Source organism: Acytostelium subglobosum (genome assembly GCF_000787575.1).
Source record: "Acytostelium subglobosum LB1 DNA, scaffold: scaffold13, whole genome shotgun sequence".
Lineage (NCBI taxonomy): Eukaryota > Evosea > Eumycetozoa > Acytosteliales > Acytosteliaceae > Acytostelium > Acytostelium subglobosum.
This window is the reverse complement of record NW_012236520.1, coordinates 478132-498965: the sequence shown is the minus strand read 5'-3', so window position 1 is coordinate 498965 and position 20834 is coordinate 478132. Positions and strand designations below refer to the sequence as shown.

The following is a 20834-nucleotide window of genomic DNA, read 5'->3' as shown; positions in this document are numbered from 1 at the left end:
GAAGGATACTTTGTGCCACAGACAATAAATATATATTTATATGTATAAATTAATTAATTAATTACAAGTCCCATTAACCATGGCCTAATCCTTGAACACATCCATCATATGTCCTGTCTCTTCCATCGCTTGAAGATCATCATACGTTCCAACAAACTTATCATTTACAAATAACTAAAGAAAAAGGAAAGATATTAGGTGATTGATTGATTGATTGGTTGATTGATGATGGACACATACCTGAGGTAGAGTTGTAATCCCACTAACCTTCCTCATATGTTCCCTTTGTACTACATCAGAGGCAACATCATACTCGATGTATTGTATACCTTTGGCATCCAATAAATTCTTTAAAGATACTTGATCCTTCTTTGTTTTAAGCATAGCTGTTGCTGATGATACATATAATATTACATTCGACATTATCAAAGTTAATTATTATAATATTTCTAAATAATTAAAGAGTTATTATTATTACCTCGATAGAGATAGAGAGTGTTGGATTGGGAGATTGAACTGTAATGTGATCAATGTGAGATGTTAATCACATGATTGATCGATCACCAATCCACCACCTTTAATCACAATCACAAACACACTCACCCAACGCACCACAACATATACTCCCGCAATCACTCACAATCACATCTATTAATCATCTTAAGTAGTCTTAATTAATCTAATCTATCTTTACTTTGCCTTTGATATGTTATTAAAATAATGTATTACCTGCTTGGTGATGCTGGTGATGCTGCCAATGCTGCCAATGCCCTCTTCTTGCTTCTAATTGACTCTAGATACTCATGTACCTCCTGGTGATTGGCTTCGTATTGATACTTTGTGTCGGCAACTGAACACTCTGATCGTCTCTCCACCAAGAACCGTACAATTTCCAAATTACCAGAGTTGACTGCATGTTGCATTGCTCTAGAGGTGAGACCCTCCGTACGATTGAGATGAAGGAACTTCATCACATCCAAATGTCCAAACTGAACCGCTGAATCAAATGCACGATCTGTGCATCCCTCTGTTCTATTGTTATGAAGGAATTGTACTATATTCAGGAAGCCTCTTGTGCCTTGGAAGTGGAAGTGATTGTGAATGAGTGAGTGAGTGAGTAAGTGAGGACTTGGACTTTGAACTAATACTTACATGCAATATCCATGGCCTCTGTTGTACAGCCCTCTGATCGATTGATGTGAAGATACTCGACAATGTCTAGTTTGCCACCTTGGGCAGCGCGGTCCATTGATCGTGGCTTGGCAACGAATCCATGTGAATCCAGGAACTTGACAATTTCCAAACTGCCAGCGTAACAAGCCTGATCGAAACAAAACTCAGAGATGGGCTCAGTGCGATTGAGCACCAAGAATTTGATCACCTCCAAGTTGAGGCCCATGCAGGCCGACAGCAATGCACTCGATGTCGCGCCCTCTGTTCTATTGGCATGTAGATATTGGATCACCTCCAGATGTCCCTTCTTGGCAGCACCATTCATTGCCGAGAATGTACAGCCTTCAGTCCTATTCTCTGTTAAATATTGTACTATATCCAATGATCCTGCCTCCGCAGCGTAATCAATCTATATTGTTGAATGAATGAATATGTGAGTTAGTCATTGAATGATTGAATGATTGAATGAATAACTTACAGCATCGGTAGTACAACCCTCTGTCCTGTTAGCATTAAGGTACTTGACGACGTCAAAGTGTTTGTTAAGTGAAGCATTGTTCATGGCTGCGATTGTGGCTGGTTTGTTGGCCTCGGTCAAGAACTTGACAACCTCCAAATGTCCACGCTCTGATGCCTTGTCGACGGCAAGATGTGTGCATCCCTCTGACCTGTTGCTGTTCAACCACTTGATGGTATCGATGAAGCCACCTGCTGCTGCATTGTCCATGGCGTCGACGGTCGCGCCATCGGCACGTGTATAATGCAGGTACTGTAGTGTCTCGAGATGATTGTTTGATGCGGCATTGTCGATGGCCTTGGTGGTGGCGCGAGGTGTGCGTGTCGCGTGCTTCTCGATCAGCTTGATGATCTCCAAGTTGCCAGTGATCGCTGCATAGTCAATGGCGCACACAGACTTGTCAAACTCGTCCTGTGCGCGGTAGATGGCGTCAAAGAGCTCGATATCGCGAACATGTTGACAGATGCGATGTAGTGACTCGGGCGAGTAGATCAACTTCTTGTTGGTGTTCAATACGATATCACGCAGCAGTTCATAATAGTTGCGTTCACATATCCATTGAGCATCTGTGATCTTATCCAATGGTCTAGATAACTTATCACCAAGTGGTATGAATGAGAATATCTTTCTATAAATGATCTTATTTCTAAACACTTCAAAGAATCTAATAGGTTGTTGTTGTGAAGGGTTATCCATCTCCATAATATTATTATTGTTATTACTATTACTTATGTACTTATATATATATATATGTTGTACAAGTAGACAACAATCAGTTAGATTAATTAAATGAATGAATGATGTTTGAGTGAGTGAGTAATGTTAGAGACCAAGGTGTTAAATTGAGATTGAGTGGAAATGGTCTTTTTTTATCTTTTTGCAAAATATCTTGTTCCTCACTCGACTGACCTAAGATGAAAGGTCATTATTAATAATATCAATATTAATCAATCATAGATAACTAAATCAAACATTAAATAGATAATGATAAATCATTGATTCAGATTAGTCATCATTAAGGTTGGAATGAGATGGAAGTTCATATTTTTGAAATTTGAATTTAGGATTCCGTTGAATTTTGGCGCCTTCTAACGGTTGGTCCAACTTCACCCACAACACACTCACACTCTTGATCAATCACTTGATTGACACTCAATATATATATATTACAAAGTTATAGATAAATACAAAGATAAATAGATAAGATATATATTACACAATAATAATGACTACAAGACCATTCCAACAGAATAATAACTTGTTGAATATAAACAATGGAAGACAATCAGTGATTGGTACAGCACCAATCAAACCGATTGGTATCATTGGTACACTTACAACACCAATGCAGACACCTAGAAACAATCCCAGTGCACCAAAGATATCACTGGCTCCAATACCAATGGGTCCACTCACCTCTAGTATCAACAATGGTTCAGTCTATGCCAACAACAATGTATTGCCAATGCCAATCTCCACTCCAGCCAACCCAAACTACAACCACAACAACAATGTTGGCAATACTGTTAACAGGACTTCAACTGCAGCACCTACCACAACAACGTCAACAACAAATAGATATAGTGCTGCAGCACAACCACAACAACAACAACAATCAATCGTCAATATCAACACAAACAAGATGAGCCTTGGAGCGACGATGCCCAACAAGAAGTCAATGCCAAGTCAATCGATCAGACCAAGCACGATTAGGTCAGAGAGCAGACCGATCAATGACAAGGCCTTCCAGAGCCAGTGCATCACGCGTCTGCTGAGCTTCCTGCTCAAGAACAACTACCCCAATCAGATCGCAAGGAAGGCCCTGACAGCGCCCTCGGTCAAGGACTTTTACAGCATCTGCGAGTTCCTCTTCCACCAGATCGACGACACGTTCAAGTTCTCTGCCCAGAAGCCTGAGGATGACCTGGCCGCCTTCTTCAAGTCCATGCGCTACCCCATCGCCATCGCCAAGCGCAACCTGGCGTCGGTCGGAAACCCCGTGACGTGGCCCCCCATGCTGGCCGCGCTCACCTGGCTCGTTGAGGTGATTGAGTACGACACTGAGTACTCCCATGCCGAGGAGCAAGAGATTGGAGACGATGTGGTCTTTAATCGCGCGTTCAATCAAGAGGTGCTCAAGTCCTATCAGGACTTTTTGAAGGGTGCCGACAACGAATTGACCGTGGACAACTTCCTGGAACAGCATCACAGCTCGCGCGACGCCCAACTCCAGCTGGAGATCAGCCAGATGCAGGCCATCCAGGAGGCCGAGCGACAAGAGATCGACATGCTCAACAGCAAGCCCAACAACATCGGAGAGCTGAGCCAGTCGCGCAAATTTGTCATGGAGGACATTGCCAAGTTTGTCAACATTGTGGCCGATCACCACAAGTACAAGGCCGATGCGGAGGCCATCATCAAGCAGCACCAGGCAGAACTGGCGCGTCTGGAGGAGGAGCTGCGCGACGTTGAGCAGCGCAAGCATTCACTCGACTCAATCGTGAGCGAGCAGCAAAAGAGCAGCGTCGATGCCAAGCTCATCAACCAACGACGTGTGCAACTCCAGGACGAGATCTCCAAGGCGGGCACCGAGAAGAAGAGATTGCTGCGCTCCAAGGCCGAGAAGTTGGCCGAGATTGAGAAGTTGGTGTCAAGTATACGCAATCTCATCATGGGCTACAATGATCATCTCAACTCAATTGGACTGCTCAACACATCCTCGTCATCATCATCAATGTCGTCGTCCACTCAATCAGAGGATGTCAACATGGATAGCAGTACTGCTGGCAAACACTCATCGTCAAGCTACAACATACAGTTCACAACCAATGGTGAAGGAGATGTTACTATCACTGACCTCAAGAAGATAAGGGTATGTTTGTTTGTTTATTTGCTTTGCTTTGTAGCGCCTTTGCTTTGTAGCGCCACACGCGGTAGTGTCGCGCCACACAACCAACTACCACTTTGCCACACGATCTAACACTTTGCCACGCGCGAACTACCAACAAACAGAAACTTCTCAAGACATATATTGAGGAGCAGTACGAGAAGACAAATGCAAAGGAGGAGGAGATAACAAACAAGAGGAATGAGATCAAGCAGTTGGACGACAATATTGCAGACAGTCAGATGTTGAAGAAGAGATCCGAGCAGAAGTTGTCATCGTTGGAGAGCGCCTGCAAGAGTGAGAAGGAGAAGCTGGACAAGGAGCTCGAGCACTTGATGAAGAGAGTGGAGGTGCGCCAACAGGACAACAAACAACTCAAAGACAATCTCAAGATGGACTTGGAGCACAAGAGTCGCCAGCTGGACGAGAGCCAGGCGCATTACGAGCACCAGAAGCAACTGATGGACAAGTCACTGTTGGAGCTCAAGGACCAACTGGTCAAGTTTATGGATCATGCCGCCGCACACCAACAAGCCATCAGCCAGACCTCCACGGCTCTGGTCTCCAGCATGAACAAATCATACGAGCAGCACAAGTGAGTGAGCGAGTGAGTTGATTGATGGTTTGGTTTGGTAGTTGTTGATTATTTGATTGATGGTCGATTGATCGATTGAGTGAGCGAGTGATCACCCACTCAACTCTGATCACTCACCTCCACACACCAATGTATATATAAAGTTGTTCTTTCCTTCCCCTCATTCATGTTCACATTCTCTCTGTCTCTGTCATGGCTTATCTTATCCATGTATGTCACTTTATTTTTATCCAGGCTAGCCTGGATTGATCCAATATAATTGGTGGATTGATTATGGCTCGATCACTCAGACGAGTGACAGTAATATCCAGTAAATCGATCGATTATTATTACTATTGTCTAGACAGCAAAGACCCATGTCTTTTGGATCATTTAGATTGAATAAGGTTGACATCCGGAGGCCTCCCACTGAGCCCCCTACAAAGGGGGAAAAGTTGATGTGCCCTCGCCCAATTCGGTAATAGTCGTGCATGGCAATGTCATGTTGTTGCGATAATGCGATCATTTTTTTAGATTTATCAAATAATAGGCGATGTAAATCAGACGATTGATTGATTTTGATCACTCCTCTGACTACGGAGTGGCACACTGTGGATTGTCGGAGTGAGATAGAGAGCATGCCTCCAGCATTGAGCCATCCTCTATTGAATTAAACATCTTCATCACATCTCACACACTGCCTGATTGATACATCTTCATTCTTGATCATACACTGAAATAGAAATAGACTTATGGTATTGCCGTGCGGTGAGCGTGGCCCGTGATTTGTCAAGATATGTGTGTGTGGGCATTGATCGGAACAGGAGTCGCTTGCTGGTGGCTCATTGAGGCCACTAGGCCCTGTCCAATCATGTGGGGGCGAGTGACATTAGCGTGTGTGTTTGAATATCCATGAGCGAATCTGGTCCGTGGTATCGCATTTACTTACCTCCCTTTGATCATCCCCCGTATTTTATTTTAATCAGGAGAGAAATATCCAACAGACACCATTGATTGAGCTTCTCTAGAGTTCTTTGTCTTGCGCATGAATCTCCAACCAAGCCCGGTACGTGGCCTGGCATCGTAGAGTTGGGTGCTCCAACAACGAGAGTGACTAACTTTGTTTCTTTCGAAGTTGAACGGGAAGAACACATTTTGTGGTTGATGCCGCAGTGTCAAACAGACGATTGTTATCTTGATCTCATGTCCTGGCACTGGATCATGAGAGAGTGCGTGAGGGTGTTTGTTTCTTTCTTTGATAGGAGAGTAAGTTTAGCTCCAAACAACAAGAGGTCGTCCAATGTATGTGCATTGGAGTGAGTGAGTGTGTGAGCGTAGTAAGCTCGCTCTCTTAATCAAGAGCCAATCGAGCGCTGAACAGCTTTGGTCCGTATCTGGCAATTCAAACTCCCCTTGCTTTAGGCATTCTTAGGGCCCTGCCCCCAACAACCGGTGGAGCAAAGGACCGCCCAGTATTTAGATTAGTCCCGCAAACCACCTTAAAGGTAACTCTGTCTATCTTGTCTCTTTCATTATCTCTCTAACCTTCTATATATACATATATATATACTACTTATACTCTTAAGAGTACTTACCTATTATCTCTATCTCTATCTCTATCTCTATCTCTATTTATTTATTTATTCTCCGTGTAATATTACAATGTTCTTGAAACTCTAAATGCTTGAATAGCCTTCCTCCTGTAGATAATTATAAATATATAACATATATAATATATAAGGTATGGTATCCTATCCCTTTATTCGATTGTTATTTCCATCATCCAGTCCATTACCAATCACATCCACCACACACACTTCCAACCATCACTTCTCTCTTGCCACACTCAACACAATACACACACTTCCACACTTCCACACCACACCTTTGATCCAAGTGATCTGATTGCCCTGGTCCAAAGTGATTAGAGGGGTACTGTTTCCATTGTCAATCCAAACCACTCTTCTCTACTACGACATCATCATTGTCATTGTATTGTTGTATTATAAGTACAACAAACACATAAGTAGTAGTACTTACGAATGATTGAATTTACACCATCATCATCATACTCTCAATTTACATTGTGGACCATCTTCCAAGTTGATCATGATCCATCATCAATCAACCAATCAACCAATCAATCATTTCCAACAAACCTACAATACTATAATAATAATAATAATAATAGTAATAATAGTGTATGTGTAACAGATGTAATGTTAATGTTATAACAGCTAAATATATCACTTTCAATCACACACATCACAATGATCAAATCCGTCACATCACTTCGTCGACGATCATTACCATTTTTGATAAAGATGTTTAATTCAACTGGACTTTGAATTGTGGGGCATGAGCCCTGCCTTGGTCCTCTTACCTCTCCAAACCCACCTCTCCCTACCTCAATCAAGCAAATTACCTTAATCACTCCACTCATCACTATCCCTCACCTTCATACACATACACATAACCCAAACAATCAAACAACAAAAGAGATCTTGTTGTAATTGTAGTTTGTTTGGTTGTTTGATTTGATTGTTTTGTGGATGTTATTATTGTCGTTTGATTAGTTCTAGAGTGTGACCTTTTGTACACGCACATGTGTCTCCTCGTTGGCATAGAGGCAACTCATGGCTTTGAATTGCGGGGCGAAAGTCGTCCAACAACCCCCACCCATCATTTTCCATTTGCCTTGCGTTGACGCCACCATGGATATTTGTTATATTTGCAAGGCCACAGTTTGGATTTGAAGTTGTCTAGTACCAATTGGTCAACATCAAGGCCCTCTAGCCTTACCAACCCGATGCCATTGGTTGCCCACATGGGACAAGCACTGACTGGACTGGACTGGACTGACTTCTTGGTTCTTTGTGCTTGCTTGGACCTGTGGTCTCCTCTCTCGCTACACTCATTGTTCAAAGTGCCCCCTCAGTATCAATGTGGCGCACATGTTCCTTCCCGCCCGACTCTGTCAGAGCCATAGACATCTATCCTATCTATCCTTTCTATCCCATCTATCCCATACACACACTCACTCATGCTCCCTCACTCCTGTTTGTTTGCTAGATTGTTTGTTGTTGTTTGATTCTGGTCGGTAGTAGACCTCCTCTACCTATTCTGTTTCATTCAATCAACATGCATTCGCATTTCCATATATCCTAATTTTAAGATATAGTCCCTTCTATATCGAATGAATGAATCAATCATTGTCCTCGTTGTATAAACTTTAGTCTTATTGTTGTTGCTTTGTAGTTTGTAGTATTCATATCACATCACATCAAGCAAACATACATAGATACTTATATATATATATATTATTTATACAAAGACTCTTCAAAAGGGTCTATCATCCCAACCCATGTTCCCAACTTCTACATTATCATCATCAACATCAACTTAAACATCAATATCATCATTGTCATCAACAACATTTAGTTGACCCTTCACATATCCAGACCTTGTTGTACACATCCCAAATACCCAAACATCTTAAAACTAACCAGACTTAATCAATCAATCAATCAAACCAGACCATCATCACTTAATCAACCCGATTATCATCAACCCAATAACAAATATATATATACTATTTATTTATTTATTTATTCTATTTATTAATATATATAACCAATAATACCATATTATTTATTAATCAATCTTAATATTATTTATTAATTTATTATTTATTATTTATTATTTAAAAACAACTCTCCATATTTAGTATCAATCAATCAATCAATCAAACAATCAGTCCAATCCAACCCCTACTCGCCCACTCCACCAATCAAATACGTTTCCAATCCAATCAAACAACCCCTCCAACAACAACCCCTCAAGCTACAATCACTATTCGCCAGACCTAGGAGTGCCAATCAGCCGTCCTACAGGTTGCTTATTTTTTTTTCCCAACGCGACACCGAAGCCGCCAACAATCCATCCCATTCCCCGCCAACCAACCATCAATCCATCCATTACCTATCTATTCCCATCCATTCATCAAATTTGTTTGTCCAGCTTCCTAAGACCTCGCGCTCAATATCTATTCCCCGCCATCCATCAATCCATCCACTTGCTCAATTTGCCGAACTTTTCTCATCGTCATCATCATAACAATCAACTAAACTCACAATGGACGACATACCATCCGATTATTTATTGCAGGATCAGGCCAACATCTACCTGACCTCCTATCCCGATGGCAGTCCAATCGATATTAAGACCGAGACCACCAACTACTTTAACAATGCATTGGACGCGCCACAACCATCCCATGTGCTGCCGCCACAACAGCATCAGCAGCAGCAGCAGAGCCCAATGTCAAGCTCGTCCTCAACTCCACTGCTTCCATCTGGTCCAGCCAACACCAATACCTCCTACAACAGCAGTGGAATTGAGCTGCAGCAACAGCAACAACAACAAGAACACTTCTTAAATCTGTTGTCTCAGATCCAACAGAATCAGCCTTCATATCAACAACAACACAGCCACCATCACCATGATTTGGTCAACACAATGCCAGCGCAAGCCACCGTGACGCCACCCCATGTATCATTCAGCGGCCAGCAATACCACGTCAACGTTGGCGCAAGCACCATGTCAACATTACCAATGGACACGTCTTCTTCCAACAACCTTGTCCAACAACAGCCCTGTAATATATACACTCACTCACAACCAATTGTACAGTCAATCCAACAACAACAATCATCGCAACAACATCCACAAATGTTTTCCAACAATAGCATCAAGTTGGCCGAAGCCTCGCTTTCGTCCTCCAACCTCGCCAACACATTGGCCAAGTCGTCGATTAATTCCCCGCCCACATCTCCAACCAGACGCAACTCCAAGACCAAGTCCACTGGCATCTACCATCACCAGCAGCAGAGCACCGAGATGGTACACCAGTCGGCCATCCCTCCATTCAACTTGTCGGCCTCGCCCAACTCGTCCCCTCCACACACCCCGTTGACCCCGCCACCTTTGCCCGCGCCCCAGATGAACAAGCACTTGGTGCGCCGTGTGATGCCTGCCGCACCAACCGGACCATCGGTCATCTCCATCATTGGCCAGCTCCGGCCTGCAGACCTACATCAACAACCCCAACAACAGCTCGTTGATGAGCATCCCAGCCCGGCATGTTGCCATACATGGGCCACAATGGAATGTATGACCTGATCCCCTCGCTCTCCTCATCCACTGGTATCAACAACAATGAGGACAAGAAGACCATCTGTCTATCCTTCCTCAAGTACTACTTCAAGGTCAACCCCGCCCTCACCACCCCAACCCTCCGTCGCTCTCTGATCCTTTCACTCTACGTCAACAAGATCGCACCAGAGTTGAGGTACCGTCGCCCCAATGACATGGCCAATCTCTGTGTCGTACTCTATGGATACCTATTCTCCACCCTTGATGATGTATGTACCATCCGTCACATCTTTCCACATCACATCCAAGTCCATTAATAACTAACATCAATCAATCATTACAACCTGCCAGGCTACAATCAAGGAGTTCATCCAAACATGTTCGGCCAACCAGCAGAAGAACAAGAAGGATGAGAAGAAGAGGAAGAGAAAGAACAATAGGGAGGACTTGAATGATCGCCCAATGAAGTCACCTGTCCAGCGTGCCGAGAGCGGCTCCAACAGCCAGACAGTGGACTCAAACGCCAGTGACTGGCAATCATCTGCCTCGCCAGACAACAACACTTCATTGTCTCCTCAGACCAACAATGTCAGCGGCACTGGCAATGTCTCCCCTTCCACAGTCCACGAGTCCACCAATGACAACAACAACTCTGACAAGACCATTGACTTTGACTCTGAGGGCTCGCTCTCCTTGCATGATGCCTTTGTCAACTGCCTCAAGTCCTGCACTCTTCTGCCCTTCCTCGAGTTTGCTCCGGTCCACACGCTCACCCCGCCCATGGACCTGCCCATCACCGACTACTACTACAGCTACGACGACCTTGTGCGCTGGGAGAACGAATTGAAGGACATGAAGCTGATCTCCAAGCAGCCCCAGTCCTTCCAGTCTGTCCAGCAGCAGCAGGTGCAGCAACAGCAATTGCACTTCCAGCAGCAACAGCAGTTGCAGCTCAGGTCACAACACCTCCAGCAACAGCAACAACAAGTGCAGGCACTCCTCCAGCAGCAGCAACAGCAGGCCATTCAGCAGCAACAACAGCAACAGGCAATCTACAATGCCCAGGCGCATCAGCAGGCTGCTCAGTTCCAGCAACAACAAGTCCAGCAGCAGCAGATGTTGCAGATTCATCAGCAGCAACAACATCACCAGCAGCAGCAACACTCACCGCCACCCCAACAACATGTGTTGGATGATGCCAGCAATGGGATCATGACCAATGTGATTGAGAATGAGGAGTCATTCATCATCTACGTGACCATCCCGCACTCTCGTCCAAACAGTCTTCGCGTCACTGTCAACCAGCGTGAGGTATTGGTCGAGGGCACACTCTCATTGCCAGACAGCATCTTCTTGCCCAATGGCAGCGAGATGGTCATTCCAGTCAGCATCAGCAACATGTTCCAACAGCAAGAGTTCTCCGTTGGCACGTTCAAGAAGCACATCCAACTTAGCGCACCAGTGAGCTCCTCAGTCGTTGGCAAGAAGGAGGGAGTCGTAGTGATCATTGCCAGGAAGGACCTTACCTACAAGTCATTCCATTAAGTGCCAAGCCTCACTACCTTTCTATACCATACATACCATTACAATACCTACCAAACCTTATTTATTAACTGTTTCGAATGTACAACATTAACAACATCTTCATCCATAATAAACCTTCTCCAAAGCGATGAAGGCAATCAAATCCTCATGGCCACATATAACATCCAATTGTTAACTTTGTTGAACATCTCCATTATCTTCATCGACACAAGTTTGTACACATTACACCGATCGTTAGAGTGGACCCAGGTCCATCACTTTGGAAGATGGAACCACGCACTGGTCTTCGGTCAGGGTTGACCCAACTTAATCAAAAAAGAAAAAATCTGATCATTTGCAAATATCCGATTTTAGATATTTTGTAAAGACATTCCTTCAAGGTGGAGAGGCCTCTCTCTGGTACTCTCGCATACCATCACCATTTATGCCTCAAATTCGGTCTTAGATTGATAGAAATACTTACATAGATATAATATATACACACAAACATGTACACTAAACTTTCCGCTGTTATCTTGGCACTGGTACTTATCCAGGTCTCCGTTGTCTTCTCCTCAAAGGGTGTTGATATCTCAGTTTCATCCACTATTGATGACTTTAAGTGTCTCAAGGGTGATGGCTACAGCTGGGTTGTGATCAGAGTAAGTTCAATCAGTCAATCAATCAACCAAGTAGCATACTCAACTTCCTTTCCATTCCCAACTTACTTTAGTGTTACGAGTCACTTGGTCGTGTTGACTCCAACTGCCCACACTCAATCTACAACGCCAAGGATGGAGGTATTACTGACGTCGATGCTTACATCTTCCCATGCACCAGCTGCGGCAATGGTGCTGGTCAAGTCGTTGCAATGGTCAACTACATCAAGTCATACAAGGCTACCGTCGGAAGAGTCTGGTTCGATATTGAGGGACCCGGAACGTACTGGAGCAACAGCCACGCTGATAACCAGGCTTTCTTCAACTCAATGCTCGAGGGAGCCAAGCAGGCTGGTGTCTCTGTCGGTGTCTACACCTCTGCCTCGCAGTGGGAGCCAATCATGGGCAGCTGGGATGGTGGAAAGGCTCTGCCACTCTGGTACGCTCACTATGACAACAACCCATCCTTCTCGGACTTCACCTCGTTCGGTGGCTGGTCCAAGCCATACGCCAAGCAATACGTTGGTTCTACCACCGTCTGTGGATTGGGTGTCGACTTGGACTACTACTAAGTGCGCACTTCAAATTGAATAAACGACGATTCTTTAAGATTGAACAGGATACTTGTTGGGGATTCAATCTTGGGATTGATTGGTGGAACCCCTAAACATCCGCACCTGGTAATGAAGAAAAGGTTGTCTCCATCTCCTTTGGTTGCGAACCAGGAATGATCACCTGGTCAAATAATGATCACGTGCCTTATCTTTCACAAGGTTGGATATTTTTTTTTGATCGATACAAAGAAGATATTTGTTGGGACTTTCGTGGGTGTGATTGGGCCTCAAGGTCCATTGGTACCTTGGTACTCTCTACATCAATGAAATTCCATTCATTATCTTTGATTCAAATCAATATTATATATAAATACATACTTATAACATGTTCAAGTACACTGCAATTATACTGTCATTGGTTATTGTCCAGACTGCTGTTGTTCTCTCGTCCAAGGGTGTAGACATCTCTGCTGGTTCCACAGTCGATGAGTTCAAGTGTCTAAAGTCTGATGGTCACAGTTGGGTTGTTGTTAGAGTATGTATAAAAGTAATGCCAGTAGTCTAATCAATAACACTAACAAATCATTCTTTACCAACCCCTTAGGGATATGAGTCTCTTGGTCGTGTCGACACCAATGGTCCACATTCAATCTTGAATGCCAGAGCTGCTGGTATTACCAACGTGGACGCTTACATCTTCCCATGCACCAGCTGTGGAAATGGTGCCGGTCAGGTCGAGGAGATGGTCAAGTACCTAAAGTCATACAAGGCCACTATTGGAATGGTCTGGTTCGACATTGAGGGACCCGGCACGTACTGGAGCAGCAGCCACACTGACAACCGCAACTTTTTCAACTCAATGCTGGCAGGCGCCAAGACCGCAGGCGTCAAGGTTGGTGTCTACACCTCTGCCTCACAATGGGAGCCAATCATGGGTAGCTGGGATGGTGGCAAGGCTCTTCCACTCTGGTACGCTCACTATGACAACAGCCCATCCTTCTCGGACTTTAGCTCCTTCGGAGGTTGGACCAAGCCACACGCCAAGCAATATGTTGGTTCCACCACTGTCTGTGGATTGGGAGTTGACCTCGACTATTACTAAATATATAAATATATGTATGTTATGTATCTCTATCTGTATAACAACAAATGAACATTGATTGAACAATGTTAAAGATGTATAACATGAATCTGAAGATGAAGAGATAAGTGATGGAATGAACCTTTTTAAGGAATGTGGGTGGTTCTGGTTGAATGATGGGGTGAAGGGTGCTTTTACACAAAGGTGGTGAAGTTGATCATTATTACTACCTTCAATTTAAGGTGTACATTGTAATATATATATATACATATACATTATATATATCTCTATATATACTTAAGATCAATCAAACAATCAAACAATCAATCAAACAAATATACATCTTTGATTCAAGCAAAGCAATGGACTCAGTTTGGTCGATAAAGATGAAGGATGATGGCTTGCAGAGCCAGCTGCAACATGTCAACGAGACATCATCATCACAATCACCATTATCTTCACCAGTTGTAACATCAGTGACAGCGACAAAAGCAACGACATCTACATCAACATCGACATCGATATCAATCAATGGTCATCATAATACAGAAACAGATACAGATGAGATAATGGATGATAGTGAGATGATGACAGATTTCAATATAGTAAATAGTAAAGGCGGCGGTATCAATGGTCAAAGCAGTGGCGGCGGCTCAATGATGATTGACGATGATCCACTGTCATTCATGACGATGAAGAATGATTGGACTGACACAGAGTATCGTCATCTCTTGCCAATTGTCAACTCATCGTCCTCTGTACAGTTGGTTGCATGGTCATCCGACAACTTTATCGCATTCGTACTCAATCAACAACGTAACCTATTTGATACATGCATGTCCGACATCTCCGATGACCAACAACAACAACAACAACAACAACAGCAACAACACAATAGAAACAACAATAATAATAATAAGCAAGACTTCTTCTATATTAACGTGGTCAGGGTGGACCTACCGCATGAGGTCATGCTGATACAGACCAAGCACACCAGCTGCATCAAGTATTTGGAATGGTCCAATCAATCACAGGGCAGTCTGCTCATGTCAGTCGACATGCATAACAACATATGCTTGTATCGAAAGGTTGACAACTTGGACGAGTGGGCCGAGCTCGGCTCACACCCGCTCAACACTCCCTACCTCCTCCTAAGTCGCTGGATGTCTCTCAACTGTCCCGTCCTGCCGTCATCCTATCCTCCAATCGATCGTCCCGAAGAAGGCGCCATGTTGCCACCATCTCCCATGCGACTATTCGTCGACAACCCGACCAATGAGATCGTTACACAATCCTTTGTCACTCTCTCCAAGGATGGAAAGGTATGTACCATCATTCGCTCATTTATCAGGATGCATCACTCACGCTCTCGCCACCCTTTAACAGATACATATTGTCACTTACAACTTATTGGAGACGACATGGAAGCATATCACAGGGGATATTGGTATCCCAATGTACTACTCAATCGACTGTGCTGACATTATATCGACCAAGGATGACTCTATCATGATCGCCATTCACTCTGAACGACTTGGAAACGTCATATTCCTCTACAATGTAACATATGACTTTTATTCAAAGTGTAAGTATACTTGATTGAGTGTCCTCCCTCCCTCACATCACACACTAACCTATATATATCTATACAGCCATTGGAGTATATACATGTGACAAGATACACTTATCGGATTATGTAGAGACTGATCAGATGATATTAAAGTCAAAGCGCAACTTGAAGGTGACATCGATATACTTTGATAACTCAGAGACGTCACTGATCATTGCCAAGAGTGGAGTAGATTGTTGCATCCTGTATAGATGGGAGAAGAGCGAGCAGCATCCATCACAGCATCTGGCCATCCAATCGTTGTTCACCAACAATCAGAGTCACAAGGTGCCCGAGTGGGCATGCACACACAAGCGCGCCTTCTTCAGAAAGAAGAGATCGAACACTGCCACCTCGTCGTCATCATCATCAATCAACACAGCTCCGATTGTATCATCGCTGCACTTTTCAAACATCACTGGCGTGATCTGGATAAACTTCCAATGTGGCAGTGTCGAGGTCGTCAGCAGCAAGACGTTTGAACGAATCATCAATGCACAACTGCCAAACAGAGCGCCCAACGAACAGGGTATCTCGCTGGCGCCATCGCCAAATGGATGTCTGGCCGCTTGTCTAACAAACACAAACAGGCTTCAATTGGTGTCGCTGCCCATCCGCAAACTGACATGCTCCAAGTCGGCCGTGGCGAACTGGCTGAGCCAGCTGCTACAGTACTCTATACTGCGCTCCACTGATTGGTGGGACATCCTGATCGCGCTACGCATCTACTCTGCGTCGAACGACACACAAGACACCTTCCATCACGTGATCACAAAGCTATCGATGGAGTGCAATCTACTCTCAGCATCGGGGCTACTGCTACAGTTCAGGTCCACACTGGACGCGATCCGTGCATCAATATATCGAATCGTGCATGGTAAGGAGTTGGCCTTTATCGACTCACAGGCCAAAGCATTCATCATCTATCTGCTGGACACGATCAAGTCGTCCTACCTCGCGCTGAGTCAAGAACAGCGCAACACAGAGGACAAGGAGAACATTGGCTACCTCATCGACTGGGCCATCGAGTTCACCAACTTCTTCCTCAAGAACTCCTTCTACGCCACCTACATCCTCAAAGACTCTGCATTCCAATTCAATCTACCTACAGAGTACCTTGGCATTGAAGTATCAAACTACTTCCCACTGCACTACCTTGAGATCAAGCCATCAAAGCAGTTCTCATTTCCATTTGTAAGTTGTAATGGTACAGGGGATGTTCCTTTCCTCAAACACGTTGCTAACTCGCATCACCGCAATAACCATCAACAGATCAGTCTATTCTATGATATCAACACGATGTTATCATTGTTTGAACTATTATGCTATGCAAAGGCATTCAAGGAGAAGAACCCAGAGGTACCCAAGGCAAGTGGCTACCACTCACCAAAGTTCAAGTTGGAGGATATACGCTTGGCCATCGATATCCTCACTCCACTTTTGAAGGACCTTTGTTTAAAGACTGTAGATCGTAAGTCACATTGGCAGCCAGTCCACGGCATGAGTCTAACATCAATCAATCAATCAATTACCATAGCCAAGGAACAATCACAAGTTCACACCTGGATCGATGGTATATACCCGGGTATCATCAGCTCTGATCAGACATTGACGTCACCAATGACAACATTCAAGTCGTTCACTTCGGATCGTTTACCAACACTCACAGAGGAGTTGATAGAGTTGATCAAGAAACATGTGCCACAAAAGGTGGCCAAGGATACATCAGAGATAACAATCACCAACTCATTCACCATGCTCGATTTGGACCCACCCCTGGATGGCTTCCTCGATCAGAACCCTGTGCCCCAGACATCAACGACATCCTCATCCTCGTCGTCCACCTCCTCCACAACTACAACACCTGCGATTGTCTCTGCCAATCATCAGAATGTGGCAGCGGCCACTGCATCCGCTCAACTGGCAGACACGCCAGTCCACTTCAAGTACTCTCCCAAGAGCTCAGACTACATCAACATTGCTCACGACATTATCACACGTATACCTATACCTCCAAGAACAGAGAAGCCCATCAAGAAGTGTACCCGATGTCATCGTATGACAATTCTACGACGTTCCACTCCATTGTTCTGGTCTGATCGCTGGTCGTTGGCATGTCCACTGTGTGGTGGTAAATGGAGATTGTACAACGATCACATCTATCTTCCACAGATATATCAACAGAAGTTATACCAACAGCGTATGCTCCAGCAGCAACAACAACAGCAACAGAACCAGCAGAACCAGCAGAATCAGCAGAACCAGCAGCAACATCAGCCACATCCGACCAATGCTCAATAAACAAACAAAGCAAAGAGATATTTTCGCAAGTAAGACATGTCAAGTTAGTTAGTTAGTTAGAGACCCAATTATATGATTGAGTCTCGTTGGGGACGTCAAGTATGAATGAGTGACGCCCATGTTTACTTCTCCCAAAGGATACACAATGTACATTATATGGTATGTCTGACGATCGAACGACCTCTTTGGTTTGGTCGCTGGACTGAATGAGTTTGGTTTGGTTTGTTAAGTTTAAACCTTGTTGTCTGATGATGGTGATAAGGATATCGACGACGGCGATGATGGTGAATATGATGTCCGTCTGAGGAAAGATTGATTGGGCTCATAAGATGCCGCCAGAATGAATGCTATACAAGGTGCCACTACGAATGCAAACAGTGCACACCATGATCCTTTGAATATATAGAACGTCCACTTGATGAGCATGTCTCCTCCTCCAGGTCTTGTCGCCAAAAACAATGCAATAAGTGTAGGTGGAGCGAACAACAACACTCCAAGCATTCCAAATATAACAGCTCGTAGTAATATACATCTATAATATATACCTAAATGATGATGATGAATGAGAGGTTAGTGATGTCGACTTCAACTCAATCAATCATACATACCTTGAGGTATCCAACAGACAAATGCAGAGTCTAACCATCGTCTATCGATTGGCTTGATCAGTTTGCCTTTGCGAAGATCGAGTGTGACTAGAATTGAACCAATTAGACACATGATCACGGGTAGAAGGAATGATGTGACGATGATATCGGATAGGATGCAGGTCAGTTGGCCTGAAAAGTCGATCAGTGCACCAGACTCCTTAGAGTAGATGATCCATGTGATGAAGAGATTGACAAAGAAGTTGACGATGCCTGCCACGACACCTTGTGCCACCAACAAATATACCCATTGTGCAGTTGTTAATGGTGATCTCTTTGTTGTATTGAAATGACATGATAATGATGATGATGATGTTGTTGTTGTTGTATCAGCACCTGATATTGGTGATGATGGTGTTGATGTCTTGTCTGTTGACATTTGATTGATACTTATATCCTCCTTCTTCTTATCTCCTTTTGTGTTTTCTGTGAGTTTCATTTATCACAATGTATGGTTTCATTTACATATAATAATATGTTATTACTGTATTTGTTTATAATTTCTGTCTGTATGTGTGTGTTTGATTAATGAGGTGGTGAAGATGTTCATGTCGTATGGCTAAATTAAATTCCCCGATTCGTTTTGTTCAATTTAAAACTAAATTAATTAAAGGTTCGGTTTTTTTATTTACTTTGAATTTTCTAGAAGAGGTAATTAGAAGATCGTTCCATTGTTGAGGGATAATCTTCATTTTTTTTTTTTTTTTTTGACTAGAGTGGAAGTTTATTATTATTGCAAATAAATTGGCGTCATTGAAGAGGCGGGATAATATATATAAGTTAGTCGATTTTGAATTTTCTTGATTTTTTTCTTTCTTTTCTTTTCTACTGTAGGCCTCTGAATTCGGCCACCAAGTATTTGTTGATAGTTGGCGGCAGAGGCGGAAGACGGATGTCGCTGTTGCGAGTGCTGAGGTGCCACATGGTAGTGAACTCGGCCATCTCATTCTTGATGTTGACTGGTCGTCCGGCCAGGATGTGACTCGTGAGCGTGGACATGAGGGAGCGCCACTCCTGGCGGAGGAGGGACTTGAAGGATGTGATGCACACCAAGCTGAGCTTGGCCAACAGGGCCTCCTTGTTGCCAAAGAGGTGGTTGGCGATGTAGTGCCAGAGGTAGTTGACGATGATTGCCATGAGGTGGATGAATGGAAGGTTGGGGCGACGAGACTTCGTGGAGATGTCCAGTGCTTTGATGTTCCATTCTCTGACATTGATACCAGAGCGTTGCTTCACCAAGTCTAAGGCTGGGCGCATGGCTTCTTGGGTTGCCACTTTGCTGCAGTCAAAGAAGAAGTGATTGTAGGGTTGGTCTGTACAGGAGTTGCCACAGAGGGTACAGTCAGCGTCTGCTCTCATATGGTTGATTGGGAGGGTATGGGAGAAGAACCTGAAGAGGGCGTTACGCGAGGATGGTCCTCTCAGGGTGCTGATGACCTTGAAGATGTCTGGGAGCTTGAGGCCGTGGAAGACACTGAGCTGCCATTGACCCTCGGTCAGTCTGATTGAGCCATACTTTGCCTTCCAGAGGATGGCATAGATGTCTTTCAGACTGAGGGTGACACCATTGCTATCCAAGAGAGGTACCTTGTCGCTATGGCTGGAGAGGTGGGCGGAGCGGAACTCCATCCAAAGTGTGTGGAACTTGCGGAAGAGGCCAGTGAACTTGCCTCCCAGGCGCTTCCTGGCGTTGCGGTGTTGAGTTCTCCACGAGTCCAGGTAGCCATGGGTGAGATGGGCTGGGGTGTTGAGGAAACGATTGAACACCCATACCTTGTAGGCAATTGATCTGAGCCCAATGTCCCAGAGGTTGAGGCCACCTTGATCCCAATGGAAGCTGGCGCGGTCCAGTGCCATCGTGTTGATGAAGCTGGAGCCGTAGGCGGTGGTCTTGGGGGCTGAGATGAACCATTTGGTGAGGTTTTCGATCTTCTTGATCTGCCACTTGGTCGGTGAGTCCAGATAGAAGTGGTACATCAGAGGGGGGAGGGCGTAAGACTTGAGAGCTGCAACCTTGGACCGCAGTGTGGTGCTTTCAGACTTGAAGAGCGAGAGTCTGCCGCGGAGGGAGCTGATGAGAGTCTTGAACTTGGAGTAGATGCCCTGCTTGGTGAAGTTGACGCCCAAGTACCTTTCAGGTTCGGTGGCCACTGG

General features: G+C 44.4%; 11 protein-coding genes across 11 annotated transcripts; 7 read left to right on the top strand and 4 right to left on the bottom strand.

Annotated features, from left to right (window-relative positions):
- Window positions 1-180: 180 nt before the first annotated feature.
- SAMD00019534_068740 (hypothetical protein) lies at window positions 181-423 on the bottom strand (the record flags this gene model as incomplete). Its single annotated transcript, XM_012897986.1, has 1 exon — window positions 181-423. A coding segment is annotated over one exon (243 nt), but the record flags the coding sequence as incomplete, so codon positions are not given.
- Window positions 424-725: 302 nt separating this feature from the next.
- Window positions 726-2386, bottom strand: SAMD00019534_068730 (hypothetical protein; the record flags this gene model as incomplete). Its single annotated transcript, XM_012897985.1, has 3 exons — window positions 726-1078; window positions 1153-1582; window positions 1652-2386. The coding sequence occupies 3 exons, from the start codon at window positions 2384-2386 to the stop codon at window positions 726-728; spliced, it is 1518 nt and encodes a 505-aa protein (XP_012753439.1).
- A 529-nt stretch (window positions 2387-2915) lies between these two features.
- SAMD00019534_068720 (hypothetical protein) lies at window positions 2916-5176 on the top strand (the record flags this gene model as incomplete). The annotated part of the gene is made up of 2 exons (XM_012897984.1): window positions 2916-4562; window positions 4703-5176. The coding sequence occupies 2 exons, from the start codon at window positions 2916-2918 to the stop codon at window positions 5174-5176; spliced, it is 2121 nt and encodes a 706-aa protein (XP_012753438.1).
- Window positions 5177-8622: 3446 nt separating this feature from the next.
- Window positions 8623-8772, top strand: SAMD00019534_068710 (hypothetical protein; the record flags this gene model as incomplete). The annotated part of the gene is made up of 1 exon (XM_012897983.1): window positions 8623-8772. A coding segment is annotated over one exon (150 nt), but the record flags the coding sequence as incomplete, so codon positions are not given.
- Window positions 8773-9285: 513 nt separating this feature from the next.
- Window positions 9286-10332, top strand: SAMD00019534_068700 (hypothetical protein; the record flags this gene model as incomplete). Its single annotated transcript, XM_012897982.1, has 1 exon — window positions 9286-10332. The coding sequence occupies one exon, from the start codon at window positions 9286-9288 to the stop codon at window positions 10330-10332; it is 1047 nt and encodes a 348-aa protein (XP_012753436.1).
- SAMD00019534_068690 (hypothetical protein) lies at window positions 10293-11850 on the top strand (the record flags this gene model as incomplete). Its single annotated transcript, XM_012897981.1, has 2 exons — window positions 10293-10574; window positions 10657-11850. 2 exons carry the CDS (start codon window positions 10293-10295, stop codon window positions 11848-11850), a joined length of 1476 nt encoding a protein of 491 aa, XP_012753435.1.
- Window positions 11851-12323: 473 nt separating this feature from the next.
- On the top strand, window positions 12324-13057 carry SAMD00019534_068680 (hypothetical protein; the record flags this gene model as incomplete). The annotated part of the gene is made up of 2 exons (XM_012897980.1): window positions 12324-12491; window positions 12563-13057. Coding segments are annotated over 2 exons (663 nt in total), but the record flags the coding sequence as incomplete, so codon positions are not given.
- A 370-nt stretch (window positions 13058-13427) lies between these two features.
- Window positions 13428-14144, top strand: SAMD00019534_068670 (hypothetical protein; the record flags this gene model as incomplete). Its single annotated transcript, XM_012897979.1, has 2 exons — window positions 13428-13577; window positions 13647-14144. 2 exons carry the CDS (start codon window positions 13428-13430, stop codon window positions 14142-14144), a joined length of 648 nt encoding a protein of 215 aa, XP_012753433.1.
- Window positions 14145-14509: 365 nt separating this feature from the next.
- SAMD00019534_068660 (hypothetical protein) lies at window positions 14510-18033 on the top strand (the record flags this gene model as incomplete). Its single annotated transcript, XM_012897978.1, has 5 exons — window positions 14510-15445; window positions 15510-15708; window positions 15776-16926; window positions 17005-17203; window positions 17270-18033. The coding sequence occupies 5 exons, from the start codon at window positions 14510-14512 to the stop codon at window positions 18031-18033; spliced, it is 3249 nt and encodes a 1082-aa protein (XP_012753432.1).
- Window positions 18034-18264: 231 nt separating this feature from the next.
- SAMD00019534_068650 (hypothetical protein) lies at window positions 18265-19119 on the bottom strand (the record flags this gene model as incomplete). Its single annotated transcript, XM_012897977.1, has 2 exons — window positions 18265-18578; window positions 18642-19119. 2 exons carry the CDS (start codon window positions 19117-19119, stop codon window positions 18265-18267), a joined length of 792 nt encoding a protein of 263 aa, XP_012753431.1.
- A 410-nt stretch (window positions 19120-19529) lies between these two features.
- Window positions 19530-20834, bottom strand: SAMD00019534_068640 (hypothetical protein; the record flags this gene model as incomplete). Its single annotated transcript, XM_012897976.1, has 1 exon — window positions 19530-20834. A coding segment is annotated over one exon (1305 nt), but the record flags the coding sequence as incomplete, so codon positions are not given.